Consider the following 19,127-nt stretch of genomic DNA (forward strand, 5'->3'; position numbering starts at 1 on the left):
TACAAAAAAATCTATAGAGGTGTTTGTCTTTGCAGGGTGATGCATGTATTTTCCATAAATGACTGTTTCTCATCAACATGATTTAATTATTTTAATAATTTCTCTCCAAATCCACTTTCAGGCATAATATAATTTAACATGTGATTCCAGCAAACGGAAACAAATTGTTTAGGTGAATTTTTGATTTCTTTACAAATGTAATCTTAATAAATCTCCTGTTTATTACAAAACAAAGGGGCAAAATGATATGCATAAAAGTTGATAACTGTAGAATATGTACAGTATATAAATCAGATGTTTGGAATATTTTCCAGTGGACGTGATGTTGAATTTGCTGCAGATTACAATGGTTGTAACAGATGAGCTGATGTTTGAGGCTAATGCATAATAACCTACATATGAATTTGCAGTTGCTGGTTTACGCAAAATATCGATTATTTTACACATGTAGTTGTGTGTATATTGCTGTACATTGCGTTTAAATAATATACATTTGTGGTTTCATATGAACAGTCTGTCAAATGAAATACACAATCAACATTTAAGTGTGTTGCTCCCACAACTGTTTGGACATTTTGTGAAATAAAGTTATTAATAAAAAAAGAGACACGCCCGCACGGGTTTGGCTCTGGCTCATGGGAGTTGTAGTCTATTTGTAGTTTACTTAGTGAGTGCAAACAAAATAATCGTTGTTTTAATTCTCAAGTAACAACGTTATCGATATTTACTGTTACGTACAGTGGCAGCTTTCTTCATAGCTTATGATATGAGTAACGTACCCAAGAGTCGTGTTTCAGGTTTTCATAAAGTTTGATGAAAGAAAGTTTCAGTACAAAAATACAACTCAACAGCGGAGCCCGGAAGTAGGGCGGGACCTAGGATCTTTATAAACATGGCCGTTAAGTCCTTCACAGCATCAGGTCCTGCGTTTGGCTGAATTTGTTAGACTTTCAGGAAGTCACTTAGGGTAACTAGAACCGTGACAGGTGGCAAGAAAATGTAGAGACCTAACGGGCGCTTCTAAATTATTTTCATAGTTTTCTCTCGGCGTGGGGACGGCGTTAATAAACTTCATGTAGTACTTTATGCTACCTAGCTAGGCAAGCTAACGCCGACGTCTCAACATTAACTTCTGTCAACTTTTTCAGCCAGCTAACGCAATTTGCTAGTGGACTGCTTATCGAAATGGAGGAGTGCCGTCGCTGGCCCAGAGTGTCTCGATGAATATTTTACACACGGGCGTCTCGGATTCACTCAGCTAAGGGCTGACCGAAACTTTCGTAAAGGCTCCTTTTGGGTTGTTTTTTTCCACTGGCAGCAGCCAGGACCTTGCCAGGCGCCCGTTTTGGAACATCACCGAGAGGGCGGACATAAACAATGTTTTCTGTCAAACCCATGAAACCAACCTTCAAGTGTTATCTTCCACCTGTACAGGTATGCATTTGCTTAACACTGTTAATAGTAGAGTTTACTTTTCACTGTGGATGGTCAGTTCTTGAATTAATTTAGGCTGAAGTTGTGACTGTAGAAGGAAACTTGAATTTTGATGTGGGGTGAAAAGATGGCCTCGAAAGCTCAGATTTTCTTCCCTGCTGGTCGTAATCACCAAACACTAGAAACAAGTTCAAATATTTAAAGTTTGAAATGTCGCACCGACAGTATGGCACTACTTTATCAGAATGCTTTTTGAGTTTTCAAAGATAGTCATTGGTTTAAAGAAACAAGACTTGGTCTCCCATCTGATCTGATTTGAAGAAGAACATTAATTACTCAGTTATAGCTTGGCATCTTCTTTGTGGGTATCTGCTTACATTTGCCTTGCTTTGACTGGATGCACTTCTCCTGACACCATGTCTGTCCAAACAAAACCAGTGTTTGGACTGGCAAGGTCAAGTGCTTTGTATTTTAGATAACATTTTTTTTCCATGGCATTTTGTTATTCAGACTGATAGCTTAAATCATCATATTGTCATAGATGTGCTCTGGTCTTGGTAATTGTTAAAAAATGAAAACTGTGAATAAAAGTTAAACAGATTGTTTGAATTTGTGTCCACTTAAATACCTCCAATCTAAGATTAAATGCAAACAAACATTGCAGTGATGGCACGTGTATGAGAGAATTTCAGTGATTAACTTAACCCAGATTCCTGCCCCCACCCCCAAACACTCACAAAACTTAAATATTCAGCACTTTAACCTCATAGTCATTCATTCACTCGAAATTAGTGTGCTGGAACTGAGTCAAAAATGAAAAACACATGACTGACTGAATGTTTATAGTCCTGCCACTGTATCTGCAAGTGTGCACAATATTTAAAGGTACAGTATAAATAACATTTGATGACTGATCTTTCTTGAATTTCCCTGGGGATCAATAAAGTATCTATCTATCTATCTATCTATCTATCTATCTATCTATCTATGACTGCTGTGTATCTTTGGTTCCTTTTAGTTTCATAATCAGCATGCATTGGACTTCACTTACACTTTGTTGTATCTATTTATGCTACATTAATGCGACAAGACCACTCACAACAGCTGTCTGAACATTCAACATGTAAGAGTGGTAATGCTCTAGCCCAGTGACGCATTATTGCCATCATTCATTAAACATCTTACAAGGTAGTGTTTAACTAGCTCTGATGTGGCTTATGTTTTTTTCTAGACTGATGTGAAGAAAACTATTGAACCACCCATTAAAAAGTTGGAGCCTAAGTTACTTCAAGGTAAGTTTATTTTCTATTGTCCTAAGAATAGTTGGCACCAAAAAGGTTGAACATGATCCTTCTATATGTTCAAAAGTAAATAATGCAAACTTTGTCTAAAAGACTTGTGTGTTGCCTCTGACTAAATAACTAGAAGAAGCTATGCCTTAGTTTCATCTAAACTGTATGGAAAGGTACCTGAGAAGTTGGTTCTCAATGGCTGTTTTGCCACCCTGGGGTGAGGCTTACAAACATTTTCTCAAAAGTAGTCGTTCCAGTTCACCCTAAAATTTTAATATTTGCGATGGCTCCGACACGTTAAATTGTCACTGCATAGGACTGGGAGAGGCCAGCACAAAGCTTCTAAAATGGAGAATTGGTTTGTTACTTCCTTTTGTTCTATTTGCATAGCTGTCAGCCAGTGTTGCATTTCCTTATAATAGTATGCAGTCTTAAAGGCGTTAGACTGGCCATGAAGACTCATTTTCTCATATAACAAGTCATCCTTTTTCCATATTGCGTAGCTGGCACTGGCAGTGTTTAATCAGACCAGTCTAACAAGAATTTCAGCACAGACAAACATGTGCCAGTCTCAACCTAAGCTAACACTAATCTTTCTTATTGTCCTTGAAACACTTTGCATCAAAAAAGTATGGATACTTTGATACTTTTGACAACCTTACACCAAAGTATTAGGAGCATGGGAATCTGTAGTTGCTTCTGAAACGTCAGTGCATTTGTCAGTCAGCAACACCCTAATTTGAACTATCAGAGTGCAGGTGCTGTTACAGGCTTTTGTTCAGTAGGTTTACTCATGAAGCAGGTGCACGTTTTCGTGAGCATTTAGAAACATCACCTTGCTAGTGATATTTGCATGAGCAGTAAACCGGCGCTCTTTGCACCACAGCTCACCTTGGTGTCTTCCCTTCGCAGCCATGGGAAGTTACATTGGATCCCAAGATGTGCCTATCAGAACAGCAGAAACAGCCTTCATTTCAGTGATTTACGCTATTTCAGATGAGCACTTGACTTCCTCGAGTGGCTTGACACACCCTTTGCATAATATTATGTTGTGTTTTTGGAATAATACAGAGTGATGCTCTCTACAAAAGCAGGTGAACTCTTAAGCTGTGAATCAGTTCTAGTTGTTAACTTTATGTCTTTTTATGGGTTCTTTAGAGCCACAAAAATCTTAATTTGCAAATTGCTTTAATGTAGTAAGGCATGCTTGTTTTATTTAGGCCAAGGTTGACATGAGAGTCTTTATTGACTGCTCGATAAACCGCTGGTAAACCAAACTTTCCACCCATTCCCAGGGAGTGTATTGATTTTGGAGCAGATCAGACAGACAGGTTTCATGAATAGCTTACTGTATATTTGGTGCATGCTGCTCTGAGGCAGTCTTTTGATGTGAGTGTCTGTGAGACTCCACCCTGCTGACCCAGTTCTCATCTTTTAAAACTCCCTGGGAATCTTGTTATAACCACATTCTTTTCTAACCTTTAATCGTTTTGCATTTGTGTGAAGAGGCAAGGGTCGTGTTACATATATATGTTGTATATAAAGATGCTATATGAAAAGCTTCTTTGTTAACTTTAAGTGAAAGTAAAATCTAAAATGTGACTTGCACGTGGCAGAACTACAACAGGTCTAACTTGCCATCTCAGAAACTTTGGAGGTGTCTTTGGCTTTTTTTTTTTGCTCAACAGACTTCTTGAGTAAAGTAGTTTCAGCTTTTAAAGATAATTTAGGTTTTGTTTTTGCAATGCAGCCTTTCACAACCATGACACTCTTGCAGTGAAAGCATTTGAGATACATACAGACGTGCTTGCATGACTATTGCTATATATAGAAAATTATGTTACACACTGTCATAGGCTTGTGGTTTGTGCTTTGCACTGGGCAAATAGTTCCAAATGTGATGTGTCATGGACCTTTTTCTGTTAGCGAGCATAATAACATTTCCTCCCATTATTAAGGAAGCAAGTTTGAGTCATTTACTTTCCTTCCCATGAAAAGGGAATTGTTGTCAATCAATAAAAACAACACATGTGGTTTATTAGATGAGTTAAATTTCTGTCAAAGTTGTTGTAATTGTTTGTAATTGTATCTGTTTTGATGACACTTTAAAGCACGTGAATAGTTCACCCTGGATAGTAAGAGAACAACAGATATGATAACATCAATTAACTTATTTTTGAAAACAAATATTTTTAGTTCATTTGTTGTAGTATTTAGTGCTGGACTTGGTTAGTATTTCTTTTTAAAAATTGTCTAGTCCAAAACATGAACACAGACAAAATGTTTGAAATATTGAGTCACAGTTGTTACAACAACAAAGGTGCAAAAGATGCAAAATTCATGAAAGAAAACCTGGATGTTCAGTAGGTCTCATTGCAGAACAATACGGTTATAAATTACAGGTACTTTTGCTGTTGTTAGTTTCTTTTTCTGAAAACATATTTCAGATGTTTCAACAATTGTATAAACACTATTAATTGGATGTCAGTGTGATAACAGATACCTTAACTAATATTGCGTAAGTATTATCTTTCTTTTGAGTATTGGAACGGAATGGAATAAGTGATTGCACATTCCTCTTTTTAACGTGGTAACAGGATGTTTCTACACAGAGAGTCAAGGACTGGTGTGTTCAGAAAGACATGCTGTTTGATCTTCACTTTTTTTTTTCCATTCTCTTTGTTATTTTTCCTCTGTATTCTTCCTTAAACTGCAGTGGTCGACTGTATGTTTTACATTTGCATGTTTTTTTTCTTTTACTTGTTTGTCACTAGGGGAGATTGTTGTTAACGAAGTGAACTTTGTGAAGAAATGCATCAGTGCTGAAAGCAGCCAGGATGACCTTTGGGGGAAGTTGATATGCACCAACTTTAAGGTCTCCTTCATTCCTCAGGAGGCACCACTTGAACAGGTATTTTGACATTAATTCAGTCAAACTCTGCCATTTTGAATACTTTGCCATTATTAGTAGCAGTCAAAAATATAATGCTGTTGGATTAATGCTCTGTTGTTTTGATGTTGTGAATGCCAAAACCACATTTTCTTAACTTCCACTTACAGTTCTTCAAAATATTAAAGTTTCATCAGTTTTGAAACTATGTTCTCCCATGGCGACAGTTTTAGCTTTAGTGCCACCAGCATACAGCTGAAAAGCCACTAGTACCTAGTGCTGTTCAGTGCATCTGGCAAAGAGGAAGGAAAACTTGTGGACTTTCCTGCAATAGATTGTCGGTGATATCGCACAAGAAGTGAGAGAACAGACGTCATTTCCAGCTATGCGGAAGATAGTTGCCATAAAAACAAAGTGGAACTTGATCATTGCTTAGTCTGAGGGGATCCAGTTTACCCAGTACCCATCTTCAGCTACCCTTTGAGACAGCAATTCAGTGAGCTGTGCATGTAATACATTATCTATGGATACAAGATATCACATTTTCTGGTTCTTTGCCTTTGCCACAGAAGTCCAAGTTGTCCCACCTTTTGCTTGGAGTGCATGACATCCCCCTCACCTGCCTGGATCAAGTAGTAACAGGTACATCTGGTGCCAACATTTTAAAATTTCATTTGCGTCAAACCTTCATTTTTATTTTTAATGTTTTCTGCCAGTTTCCTGTTGCAGACAGACATTTGTCTATAGACATTCACTCGTGGGAATCTTGTTATCAGAGGTAGAATTATCTCAAAATCAATCATTTTGTCTCATCAGTAACCAGAATACCCCAAACTTAGTTTTTAAAGAGTTCTTAAACAAATAAAAGCAAACCAATGTAAGCATTTTGAAGGTTCAAATATCCTTTGAATAATTGCTTGATCAACTGTTTCAACCCAAATACCCAGCATCCTGGCCCAGTCACTTCACAAGAATGATCTTCAATCAGAATTAAAGTTAGATGAACCCCCCCTCGTCTTGTTCTTTGTTCTCTCCCGTTCAACAATCTGATAACAAGTGATGTCACAGCTAAAGCTGTGATTAGTGGCAGTGCAGCCTGGTCAGGATTAGTCTTGTTTATATATCTCATTGCTGTCAATAGCTGACACTGCAAGGGCAGCTGCCCAGAGCAGGGTTTGTTATGTTACTGAGATGAAGCACAGGGCTTTGTTTTACACAGCCTGTTTTTGACATGTTTGTACTTTGCTGCTAAAGACATCACCATCATTACGGGATTTGGAAAGTATTGGAGCATTAAGTTAGCATGAGATATAAGGCCCTGCTGCTGGATAATATCAATAAAGTCAATTCTCACAATGTTTTTACTTTATGGCTAACTGATATTTTGGGCATGACTGCTTGTGCTTTTAAACCATCTATGACAAGGGTCCGTTTACACCAGAGATTAAAACTTGTTGGCATATGTGTAAGTCAAGGTCATGGATAACTGCCTTGCATAAAGGCCTACATCCCATGTTCCTACAACTTTCATCTAAACATAATGTACTAATAGCCCAATTACATTACATATGACATGACATACTTGTTTTCTCTTTTTGATGTGCTGCAGTTTTTCTATATATGGTTGCCAGATTCTTGTTATGGCCTGTCTCATATAAACTATCAGCCACATTGTGTGCCACATTTTGTTCCCTAAAATAACACAAAAGATAATTAGTTAGTCTTGATAGAGATATGAATTGAGTGTTTTGTGGTGGACATTTGTACTTCAATCCAAAGAGGATTGTTTAAAATTTATCATCTGTAAACATTGTCATGTAAACATTTCTGGTCATATTTTGTGTTTTGTTCCTCTCAGTAAATGATACAAAAGGGAAAAAGAAAGTACTGGGATCCAACCAAAAGCTGAAGTTCAATCCAACAGAGCTTATCCTCTACTGCAAAGATTTGCGGATCATACGGTTCTGCTTTCATGAGGCTGGGCCTGAGAGTGCCAGAAAGGTGAGTGATTCTCAAATTTCCCAGTTTGTAGTATGTAAAATAATGAGAGTAATTTGATAGTGGTCTTTTTTAAAATAAATAAAAACAAATACCAGATCTATACTTGTCAACTTTAAGGACATTAAAAACACTGTGTGTGAAAATTAAAAATTTCTCATGTCTGACTATAGACAGTATAACAAGTGATCTTCCAGGTCTGAAAAGTGAAGCCAGTACAGAAATGGCTTAAACTTGGATTATTTTTAATTGCCAGCAAGGGGTGACTTCAAAAAAAAGTCGTAGTGTATGGAAGCTTATGAGAAAATAACTCCAATTCTCACTGATTTATTATGTGTTTAATCAGCTTCATAATGAGTTTATGATCTTAAATGTTAGTTCCAAGTCTTCCTCAATACAGTATGATAATCATACTGTAAATTAGGGTCCCATAAAACAGGATGTTGCTTAAGGCTTTAGGATGTGACAATTTGAGAAAGAAAATTGCTTTAAGATTGTACACATAGCATCTTTAACTTCTCTCTCTTAATGGCATGCTTCCAAACGAATAATTGCTCAGTATTATCCATTCCCTTTTTATCAGTTATCAGTTACCCTCATCTATTTCTCTGTTATTTATTACTGACTAAACTTTTCCCTTCCTGTCTGTGTGAGCTCACTACATACAGATACACTCAGTTTTATTGCTATGACCCCTTCCTCAGAGACAAGGATATTTATATCAGACAAACTCTGATTTGCTGCTCTCTCCCACCATCTGGATAGAAATCACTAACATTCAAAATGCGTTTTCAGTGTGGCCATTAGCCAAACAATGAATAAGAGACACTGAGAACAATGCTCATTCAAGGCAGAGGAAACAGAGAATGATCCTGACTCATCTCCTGCACACAGAGATTGGATGGACAGTTGTTTCATTCTTCAGATAAGACCTCAGTTAAGGGACCTGTAGCTCCATGGGATTATCAGTACATGCTGATGTAATGGTTAGATATTTTAAAGGGACAGTTTACCCCAAAAACTCAAAAATAAAAAATACATATTTTTTTCTCTTGATGTGCTGTTTTGCACACGCTTAGATTGTTTGGTGTGAGCTGCTGAGTTTTGAAGATAAGCCATAGAGGTGTCTGCCTCCTATTGAATATAATGTCGTAATGTAATGTATTAGAAACTATTTTCTTTGTATCAAACTGCACCATATCACTACCCAGAAGGAAATGTGCAACTCCTTGTGAACGAGAGGCTCGTGCTCATGACCGGGAGGGAAGTAAACATTAATGGCATTTGCTGTAAATGCAGCTAAAAGAAATTCTGAAGCACAGAAATTGGGACCACCCAACTGTAATGTAGCTTTAAAGGCCAGGAAAACATAGATTATCACTAGATGTAACTAGAGGTTGGTTTGACTGACTTTATCGTGACTTTCAACCCTTTTAGTTAATTTTTGAAATATTTGAAGAAAACAGGAAGTTCTCATCTTGGAAAGAAGTTGTCAGGCCCTTGGAGAATGTGCCTGTTTGATAGGTAAAAACAACCCCACTAAGAACACAGCCAACCATAGTAAACCATTTGGCAATCTCATGCTCTGTAAGCACAGATGCTGTGTTGAAAGCATTGCGGTATCTGCAGTTGTAAAGCTCCTGGACATAAATGTGTATTTGTGAATTATGTGCACAGAGTGCGGCTGCAGGAAAAGCTCCCTGCAGCCAGCACTGCATGACCCACATGAGTTAGGTAGCTGTATGTATCTTCTTACAGTGTGCCAGTGAAATGTACATGAATGTGAGAGTAAGCAGTTTTGTGTCTGACCTCCTCTCATATCATCTGGGAGCAATTTTTGTGTAGATTTTGGAGGATTCTGAGTGCTGCAGCATGTTGAATATCAGCAGCTTTACAGTAAGGCATTGCATTTAGCAGTCTTATGGCCAGTACTACAAATCTGCTTTTTTAATTTATTTCAAAATTCAGTATTTATCTTATTTTAACTTATTCTTACTTTCTGCTGTGTATAACAGAATATGGAAGGTTGACTATGTATAGTGCGCTTAAGTAGGAGTGAATCTGCCCTCCCTCAGGCCTTGTGAATTTATTTATGGACACCATGTATGTAATTACAGTGTGAAACTAAAAAGGGGCTCAGTTCTCTTTTTTTTTTTTTTTCTTCTGTGACATATGGAATTAAGCCAGCCTACGATAGCTTATTTTGCCATAGGAAATTACAGAGTTGGGAGCAGCCTTGTCCACACGCACACACACTCACACACACATACTTTTTTTCCCGTGTCCTCTCGTGTGATTCAAAGCTTTACTGTTGAATAGACTGCTTTGTGTGACTCCAGTGGAGCCACAGAGAGATTCAGTTGTGTGAACCCGGAGTGGTGGGCTGTCAGTTAAACATTTTCCTTTCCTGGTTTTCACTTGTTTTTGTGTTTGTATGGTTACAGAACACGCCTCAGAGTTCACTTTAGCACTCTGGGTGAACCCGAGTTGGGAAGTTGAGTGTTGTTAAGGAAACCTAATCTGCTTTGATACTGTTTAATTGATTCCACCATTCAACTTGACTTACGTTATATCCTGTGTGATATAATAGTGCTTTTCTTTTTATTCTAGGTTTGCCTTGCAATTGCCCACTACTCCCATCCAGCTGATCTTCACCTACTGTTTGGCTTTGAGTATCAAGGGCGGCGTTACCATGAATCTAAAAGTATGCTCATAACATGCCATGTTTCTTTTATTCCTTCAAAAAGACATAACATGAACCATGAAGATTTGATTATTGTGATTTAATCACTCTGCATCATGCACAATAAATAATCTCGAAGTGAATCTTTGTTTTCAGGGGAGAGAGTCAATGGTTCCACCCCTCGAGGAGGATTACAGACCCCCATTTTTGACCGTCCGTCAGACTGGGATCGAGAGATCAAGAGAACAGGGGCATCAGAGTGGAGGGTGTGCTCTATCAACGAAGGCTATGCCATCTCAGAAAGGTTGTCAATTCATGTTGTTTGTTATAGGTAATTTTGATGGATGTTGCAGACAGAGCGATGCCAGTAGCTCAGTCACTTTGGCCTTAGTTGTTATAGATATGCTGAATTTCACCTTTTACTCATACTTGGTTTGTTTTGCAAGACTGTGTATTTGTTCTGTAAGCTTTTTTTTTTTTTTTTTTAAACTTGCTTCATGAGCACCTTTAGAGAAATCTTTGAATGTCTTGGTGTAACATGCAAGTCTATTTTGAACAAAGTGTGCTATTCATCTGAGTTCAGCAGTGACATCATAGTGGGTTTCAAAGTAAGGATTGTACAGTCTTTAATGTGGAATTTAAGGAAAGACTTGAAAATTGGATAATAGTAGCTTGTAACAGACTGCGCACGTCACACGAGACAATACTTGCTGTACACACTGAGATTGAGTTTTCCCTCAGTCAAAACAAAAACTTCACTGCTAAAGGTAGGGACAGACTTGGTAAAGCAAATCCAGTGCTAACAAGCTATTTACAGTACACAAGCTAAGGCATTAGTATAATATTATGATCTGTTAACATCAAGCAAGACAGTTAGGTTATTCATATGAAAAACATGGACATGGGTGAGTGGGAGAGTACGTAAGGAGTACAGCCTAAATGTTCATTTTCTGCTTTAGGATGTCACTTTGTTTTTAAATTGTGTCTTGTGTTTTATTTCTGTCTAACACTGGTATTTCTCTAACTCTTCATCTTAGCCTTCCAGAGTACGTTGTGGTCCCAGTTTCTCTGGCAGACCAGGATCTAAAGCAATACTCCTTACTCTTTAATGATCAGCGCATCCCTGTGAGTACTTATGTATTGATATCTCCATTAAATGTATGCTAAACTTTGCCTCGAAGTACCTTTTCATTTATCCATTTTAGTTATTGATTATTAGGACTATAATGTTATTTTATTTGAACATTTAATGATTGTTGTAATCATTATATATTAATTCTACCTATTGTCCAACATGATTGATCAGAACTTCACTTTTATTTGACCACTGATTAATGTATATTATTCCTTGTAGGTGTGGTGCTGGAATCATACGAACGGTAGTGCTCTTGTCCGCATGACCATCGTAAATGATCCATTGCAGCAGAGGAAGATTGATCAGAGGTACAGTAAACTCCTCTGCTTCATTCAAAACATATGTTTAATATGTTAGTTCTACCCTTTCACACTCAAAGTCAATAGCAGCCAGCAGATGTTCGGCTGCAGCAGTGTAGAAAGAAAGTGTTATGATTCGTCAGTATTTGATATCGTTCCAAACATGTTTTTTGAATAATTCAGATGTTTATGCTAAAGTTCTGAATATACAAGAGTCTTGCCTTACATGTTGCTCTAGCTATGCATCTCTAATCCAGACATGTGCATCTGTCTTGTGTTGTTCCAGAGTCTTCACTGCCATAACGAAAAGCCACCCACAACGCACTGAAGTCTTCAAGTCAGAGCTAGACAAATGTCTGCCTAACATTCAGGACATCCAGAGTGCCTTTGTTAAAATCAGGCAGATCTGTGTCATAGGTGAGCCTGATTATATCTTTCAACACTCACAGTGGAAAACCACTACAAGTATTCTACCTCTGTGTGAAGTATTGATGCACAGTTCTTTGATTGAGCATGGAAACGATTTTTTGACACGCTTTGGTATGCTTTTATAGGTGTACAAGTGTTTTACTGTTTTAACTGTGCGCAGATCCTTTTGAAGAGTCTGAGGAGAGGTGGCTTTCATCCATTGAAAACTCACGTTGGCTGGAGTATGTTAGGTATGTAAATAGCCTGACACTGCATGGTAGCTCTGGTACTACCAGCCAAAAAACACTGTGGCTTGCTTGTAATTTATTGATTTATTTTCAAACTTCAAATCAACAATGATTGTCTTGGGCCGTGCTAATACAGGAGAAAATATCCCTCCTACAAAATAGTGTTACAGACTTAACTTTTGTACATCAGGAGGTGAGCCCCTGCTGTAAAATGTTTAAATCCCCATAACAGAAAAAGTACTAAAGCTGCTGACTTGTTGAGGTTCATACCATTGGCCACACGGTTAGGGTGAGAGTACCTTGTGATTTTTAGCATGTAGGTTGCTAGCTTGGCAGTTGTTGTTGTTGTTGTTTCCTGTAACAATAGAGATTTTGAAAGCGTAACAGAAGGCAGGACGATGCTGCCTGAAACAGATGCCCAGTGGCAGGCTTATACCGACAGTTACATTCCCTGAGTCAGACTGAAGATGGCCGCAACTGGCAGCTGTCTTCTGCTTGTCTTGTCAATAGTTAGTCCACAAGCACAAAAAACGACTTAGAAATAATCAAATCATCTTTGGTACACTGTGTAAAATTTCTAAGCTAGTATCTTACAAATCAGTACTGCATTTTTTCTCAAAGTCACAGAACATTCATGTTCTGCTTGTGATTCAAGGGCTTTCCTGAAACACTCAGCTGAAATGGTGTACCACCTGGATGGAAAGAATTCTTCAGTTATTCTTCAAGGTATAACGCTCTCACCTTCATCAGTCATTAGTCCATCTTCTCTAATAATGTACAGTTCTTGGTTTCAAACACGTGTTGCACATCAGCCATAATGCCTTTAAAATATTGTAGTCCGATTAGGATCATTACCATATCCTAACCGTCAGACTGGTTTTGTTTTTCTTTACACCGTTACAGAGGAAGAAGACAGAGACCTGAGCTGTGTGGTGTCCTCCTTGGTGCAGCTCATGTTGGACCCTCACTATCGCAGTCTCACTGGCTTTCAGGGTTTGGTGCAGAAGGAATGGGTGATGGCTGGCCATCGCTTTTTGGATAGATGCAACCACTTGAAGAAGAATGACAAAGAAGAGGTATTTTTCTGACAGTAAATGTCCCGGTCTCACCCTGAAAAGTTTTGGCAGGACGCTTTATTCACCTTGTTGTTTGTTTCTCTCTTTTTCTTTTGGTCAAGTCTCCACTGTTCATGCTGTTCCTGGACTGCGTGTGGCAGATGATGAACCAGTACCCAGCAGCATTCGAGTTCACAGAGACATATCTGACTGTACTGAGTGACAGCATGTGGATCCCACTCTTCAGTACTTTCCTCTTCAACTCTCCCAAACAGCGAGCTCAGTACTTGATGGTGAGGGATGCATACATACGGTTGTGTATTTTTTTATTTAGTTCACCACTGTGTTTTATAGCTCTGTGCAATAAATGCAGAGGACTAAACTGGAATCCTGAATATATGTTTTAAATCAGTTAAACTAGAAGATTTTTTGCAAATAGCATAGTTAACTAAATATAAATATATGTATTCAACAAAAATAACATTATCCAATTTGTGGTTGCTTAAAAGTTAAACATGAAATATTAGATGTAATCACATAGAATGTTGTGCAAGAAAAGAATAGAGGACAGTTTATAATTCCAGGTGATGCTGTGTAATTTATGATGTTTATTGCATGTATGTTTCTCTCTCTCTCCCTCTTTCTCTCTATCAACCTCTCGGTCCTGTCTACCTCTTCATTAGGCTAGTTGTGGGGTTTTTTGTTTGTTTGTTTGTTTACCTTCCTGGATTGTTGTCTCAAGTCTGATGTCTTCTGTGTAATACTATTTATGAATAGCATTGTGTTTACTCTACAGGACTTTGCCAAGAATAAAGCCATCCCTCTAGGTGAAGACCAGGTTGTATATTTCCCTCCTGTTTGGAACTGGTCACAGCAGTTCTCCACCAAAGACCAAACCCTCTTTAACAACCCCATGTATGTGGGCAAAGGAGCTGCCTGCGTTCAGAATGGAGAAGTCAAATCCTTCAGACGCACAAAGGTACACAAGACACTGGCTGAGTTTTGCAAGTTTATGGGAATGTGGGCAATACATTGTTTTATGTGCTTTTATATTTTTTTACTACCTTGTATATTTGTAGCAAACACTTTCAACCTTAATTTGATGGTTTTTGAGCCAAATTGAGTGAAAGATATAGGGAATGTGTTCAGGTAGGAAAACATGTGTGCTTTCCTTGCCACGTGCAGGATGATATCACAGAGTTTAAATAGTACAGCTGCTTCACTGACTGTTTCTAATTAATTTAAGGTGCTCTATAGACTTTTTAATTTCAAGGTCAGATTAGGATCAGTAATGATGTGAAGGCACCTCAGTGTTTTGCCCACTTGCACTTACCTCCAGCTGGTAGGTCTAACTATTTTCATAATATCTGGTGGAGTTTATGTTTTAATGTGAGCAATTCACCCTGTCAGCACTTTGTTTATTGCTGCTGAGGCATAGTGGTTGTGTGATGTTTTTGTGTCATCAGCAACTTCAGAAATGTCACAGAAAGTGAATTATTACTCAGAAAATAAATCATTGACTTCTTCTGAAGTTTTAGGTTTCAGGATAATGAGAATTTGTAAACAGTTTGAGATGCATTCATTGAGAATGGAGGTTTGGTGGTTCACAGAGATAGTTTAACATTTTTTGTGAAATTAACTCCATTCCTTCCTCCAGCAGAAAACCTTTAGTTCGACTTTGCGTGGAACATCTGCATCTGTGCGTAATGGATTAAAGAGTGGAGAGGATCCATTGCCCCGACGGGGGTCTCTGGTGTCGGAGCTGAAGCCTGATTTCTCACCAGTGAAAGACGAAAGCCCGTCAGAGCGCTTCTTCAGGGACTGGTTCTCTCGACCTGCTGACCAGCGGGGCCTCCTGATTCCCCTCCTTATGCCCTCACACATGGCTCTCTGGAAACTCTTCTTCCTGCGCTGGATTCCCGAAGCCTGCATCCCCAATGGAGGACCAATCACCGCCTACTACAAGCTCTCCCAACTGGTTGATGAAATTGAGATACTGCAGAGCCAGCTCAGGCAGTACAAGGGACCCAGTCCTGGCAACACACCACAACCCAGCCCAAGTGGGCCACTGTCAGACCAAAGGAGGATGTATTTTAAGGCCAGTTCCCCAAATGACCCCCCAACAGACTTCCTTACCTCCTCCTTTCCTTTCACCCCTGTGGGAAACCTGTGCCGCCGCAGTATCCATGGGACTCCCATTAGTAAATTTCTGAACGGGGCAAGGATTTGGCTCTCTACAGAAACTCTTGCTAATGACACTGTGTGAGGTTGTGAGGCTTGCATTTCTGAGCTCAGGCATGTGTAACAATTAACCATCTTATTTTCTATTACCTCTTTCTTAAATACTAAAGAGGAAAATGAGAAATGGAAAAATTTAACTTTGGACTTTTTTGTTATTTATAAGCTAGAATTAGCACCGTTGATGCTGCATTGAAATCTGAGGTAATTTCTAAACCAAAGTGTCTACAGACCAGAATCATTATTGTCCAATAGAGCTAAGGAATTCAGATGAACTGAAGCATAACTGAAGCTTAGTAGCCAGTGAGTTATTACTGTGAGGTCTCCTCTAACTGTGAAAAATCATCATACTTCATGCATTTTTTTAAGAGATATATTTTGGTGTCTACTTCAGCTTAGGCCTTTCTCAAGATTTAGCTAAGCTAACTACAGAGGGTGCTTTTGTCGATTTTAATATTGACATGAGATGAGGTCAAGAGCTCCATGTGATTTCCTGTGATTAACTGCACATTTTTAAAGCAATAATTGAAATTTCACTAAGTATGTGTGTAGCTATCAGTTCAGTTGTCCTTTCTTTGGATTCTCATTGGTCAGGAAGACTTCCCCTACTGTAATGGAATTGAAATTTTAAATCCAAAAAGACATGCTTGAAATTAGAAAATGCCTGTTTTTATTGCAGCAGCAATGATGCATTTCAGTGAACACTGATTACTAAGTACTCAGTTTGTTTGAACCTTCCAGGAAATGTAATTGAAGATATTATAATATTTTACCTGGTTTTTATTTCAGAAAGAGGAACAGAAAATAACACTGCTACTACATATTTTACTAAAAGAGAAAAAGAGGATCTGGCCTGGTTGAATGTAATGGGGATTTTCTCTCTTTTACTTTCTTCTTTTTTTTAACAAACCTAATGCTATTTGCTCCAAGTGCTCCCGTATTTTAATTGTTGTGTTGGGGTTTCACTGTAAGTAGCACATAGTGTGATTTCAGGGTTGTAGATTTACTCTATTTTTGAAGCAGAGAAACTGGCCTATATTTTTACTATCATGAAACAGGCAATACTTAGAGGAGGAAGTGCAGCTGTGAGGACTTTATTCTGTGGTAGATATTTCCTCTCCTCTTTTGAAGGGGGTTTTATTGAACTTTTACAGAGGCCTTCTGGTAAGGCACTGAGGAGAAGCTATTCACATGAGCAGTAGCGGAATCGGCGAATATTTGAAAGCAAAGGGACAGAGAAGGGTTTTGACTCAAACCAGTCTCTAGTTGAGCATGTAGTGAACTTAATATCAGGCGCTGATGAGACCATTTTTGACATTTCAAATTAAAGTGATGATAAAGGTCTGTTGTCACCTATAACTACAGTGCGTACAAAAAGAAAGGCCTGGTGGTTTCTACAAAGGGAATGCACAAGCACATTAAGTGTATATTCACTGTTAAAAATACTGTTTGTAGCTATAACAACACTTACATTTGTATTAACATTTGCTCTTGTTTTTGTCCAGACTCTTTCTAGAGGAATAATATAGTAGAAAACAACAGTTAAGTTACTGTACTTCCAGTCAGGCTAGCGATAGTGAGGTTAGTGCATTAAGATGTTTATGACGCCATCAGAGAACTTTGTAGTCACTGCATCCAGTGCGTGCTCTTCAAAGATTTTGACATATGGAAGCTCTTTAAAATGTCTTCTTGAGAAGTTTACTACCTCCTGAGCCAGGGACTGGTTTGATGCACATCAGGGGAAATGGATCCAGTGCCTCGTTAAAACTGAAAAACTAGCACTGTATAGTAACCTAATGTCTTAAAATAACAGAGCATATATTATTGAAGCCCTTTGTCATTATAAATATAATACCACTGGACAGACTCTGTAGTTGTCCTACTATCCTCAAATACTAGATTGACCAGTTTCCAACAGATAAACTCGTGATTCTTTGGCAATAACTAGTTCAGGTGTTTTTTGATATAGATGTGTATAGTGTGAGTGCAGAACCTGCTCTCCCAAATGCTATTAATTGCACATTTTACTTAATATATAGGATAGTTTGTTTTAAGGTGGTTGTTGAACATAATTTTGGCAAATATTATAAATACTGTATATGCTTGAAATCTTCAATTAATATTTTTGATCAATGGTACTAAATAACTTTTATCCTTGATTTAGTCTTTATATGTTCTGGAGAGATATTTATGTGCTGTGTTTTTCCACTAATACACAGTGTTGCACTCTGTTGTAATTGCATGATGATTGGGCTTCCTCTGTAGCACAGTCTGATATTGATTGGCAGCAGATGTATTTATTCAGTTATGCAAATGTTCTCTGAGAGGGATGCAATTGCTACTGTATATCCCCTGTGCCTTTTTGGGAAGATTTAACATTTTTTTGTAACTATATTCTAAATCTGTTGACTTATTTTAGTTTTCTAAAACTGTTGATTTATCAATTCTGTAAATCTAGTTAAATTCAGAGGTACTGCACTGAAGCTGTTTTTTTCCTAACAGAAAATAAGGCTCAAATGTGTACCATTAACTAATCATTACACTATTTTTCAAATGAATTTGCTGTCTGACTTTAATTTCCACTGGGTTTCACTCATGAAAGCAAATCGAACCTCAGACAAGAATGCACTTATTTTGATTATTAACCTCATACAATATAACTCACCTCACATACATTGCCAATGACATAAAAATATGCCGAAAGCCTCACACACAAAGCTCATTCCTGTTGGGTCGCAGCTCACATGCTGAATAACTGTACTTTCAACATTAGTTTAATGGTTTTTGAGCCATGTTGAAAGACAATTAATTCAGGTAGGAAAAAATAATTAGTTTGTAGGATGGATATCACAGAGTGTAAATAATGCAGTTGCCTCACTGGCTGTTTCTAATTAATTTATGGTCAGGATCAATAATGATGCAAAGGTATTTTCAAAATAGGGCACCTCAGTCTTTTGTCCACTTGTCGTTACCTCCACCTGGTAGGTCTAACTGTTTTCATAATCTATGGTGGAGTTAATGTTTCAATGTGACCAATTCACCCTGTCAGCACTTTGTTTATTGCTGTTGGGTCGCAGCTCATCTACTGAGTAATTGTAGACATATTCACAAAAATTCCTGGTAGTGAATTGACAAGTGACAATTATAATCAATAATGATGACACATAAATTCTGTGTACCGAGCGCTTATTGTAGCAATAGCGATTTTGTGTGTCAGGAATACTGAATATTAGATTCCAGTAAAGAGGACTAATGAAATGTCTTCTACATTAAGATCTCTCCTGGAGCAAGCTCAGGATGGGGAGGAAGAGAAAATGACCATTAGAAGGAAAGGCAGGAGAAATGATCTCAAAAAGGCTTAAGAAAACATTTAGTGTGTGCCTCTCAGTGATGATAACCAGAAGCACAATGTAAGACATAGAACAATTCAATTTAATGCTGATCTAA

The 19,127-nt window shown here is 38.0% G+C and overlaps 1 protein-coding gene across 2 annotated transcripts; it reads left to right on the forward strand.

The window, feature by feature from the left end:
- The first annotated feature begins 857 nt into the window (after positions 1 to 857).
- mtmr10 (myotubularin related protein 10) lies at positions 858 to 18,238 on the forward strand. Of its 2 annotated transcripts, none has more exons than XM_046386678.1 (16): positions 858 to 1,434; positions 2,666 to 2,726; positions 5,501 to 5,637; positions 6,186 to 6,258; positions 7,475 to 7,617; positions 10,225 to 10,318; positions 10,454 to 10,601; positions 11,335 to 11,422; positions 11,652 to 11,740; positions 12,018 to 12,148; positions 12,321 to 12,390; positions 13,043 to 13,113; positions 13,291 to 13,463; positions 13,565 to 13,735; positions 14,239 to 14,421; positions 15,100 to 18,238. In XM_046386678.1, exons 1-16 carry the CDS (start codon positions 1,378 to 1,380, stop codon positions 15,706 to 15,708), a joined length of 2,298 nt encoding a protein of 765 aa, XP_046242634.1. In that variant the 5' UTR covers positions 858 to 1,377; the 3' UTR covers positions 15,709 to 18,238. The 2 variants fall into 2 exon arrangements, with proteins under 2 accessions (XP_046242634.1, XP_046242644.1); XM_046386688.1 differs by having other exon boundaries at positions 15,103 to 18,238.
- Positions 18,239 to 19,127: the final 889 nt, after the last annotated feature.

The sequence above is a fragment of the Scatophagus argus genome, chromosome 1 (genome assembly GCF_020382885.2).
Source record: "Scatophagus argus isolate fScaArg1 chromosome 1, fScaArg1.pri, whole genome shotgun sequence".
Lineage (NCBI taxonomy): Eukaryota > Metazoa > Chordata > Actinopteri > Scatophagidae > Scatophagus > Scatophagus argus.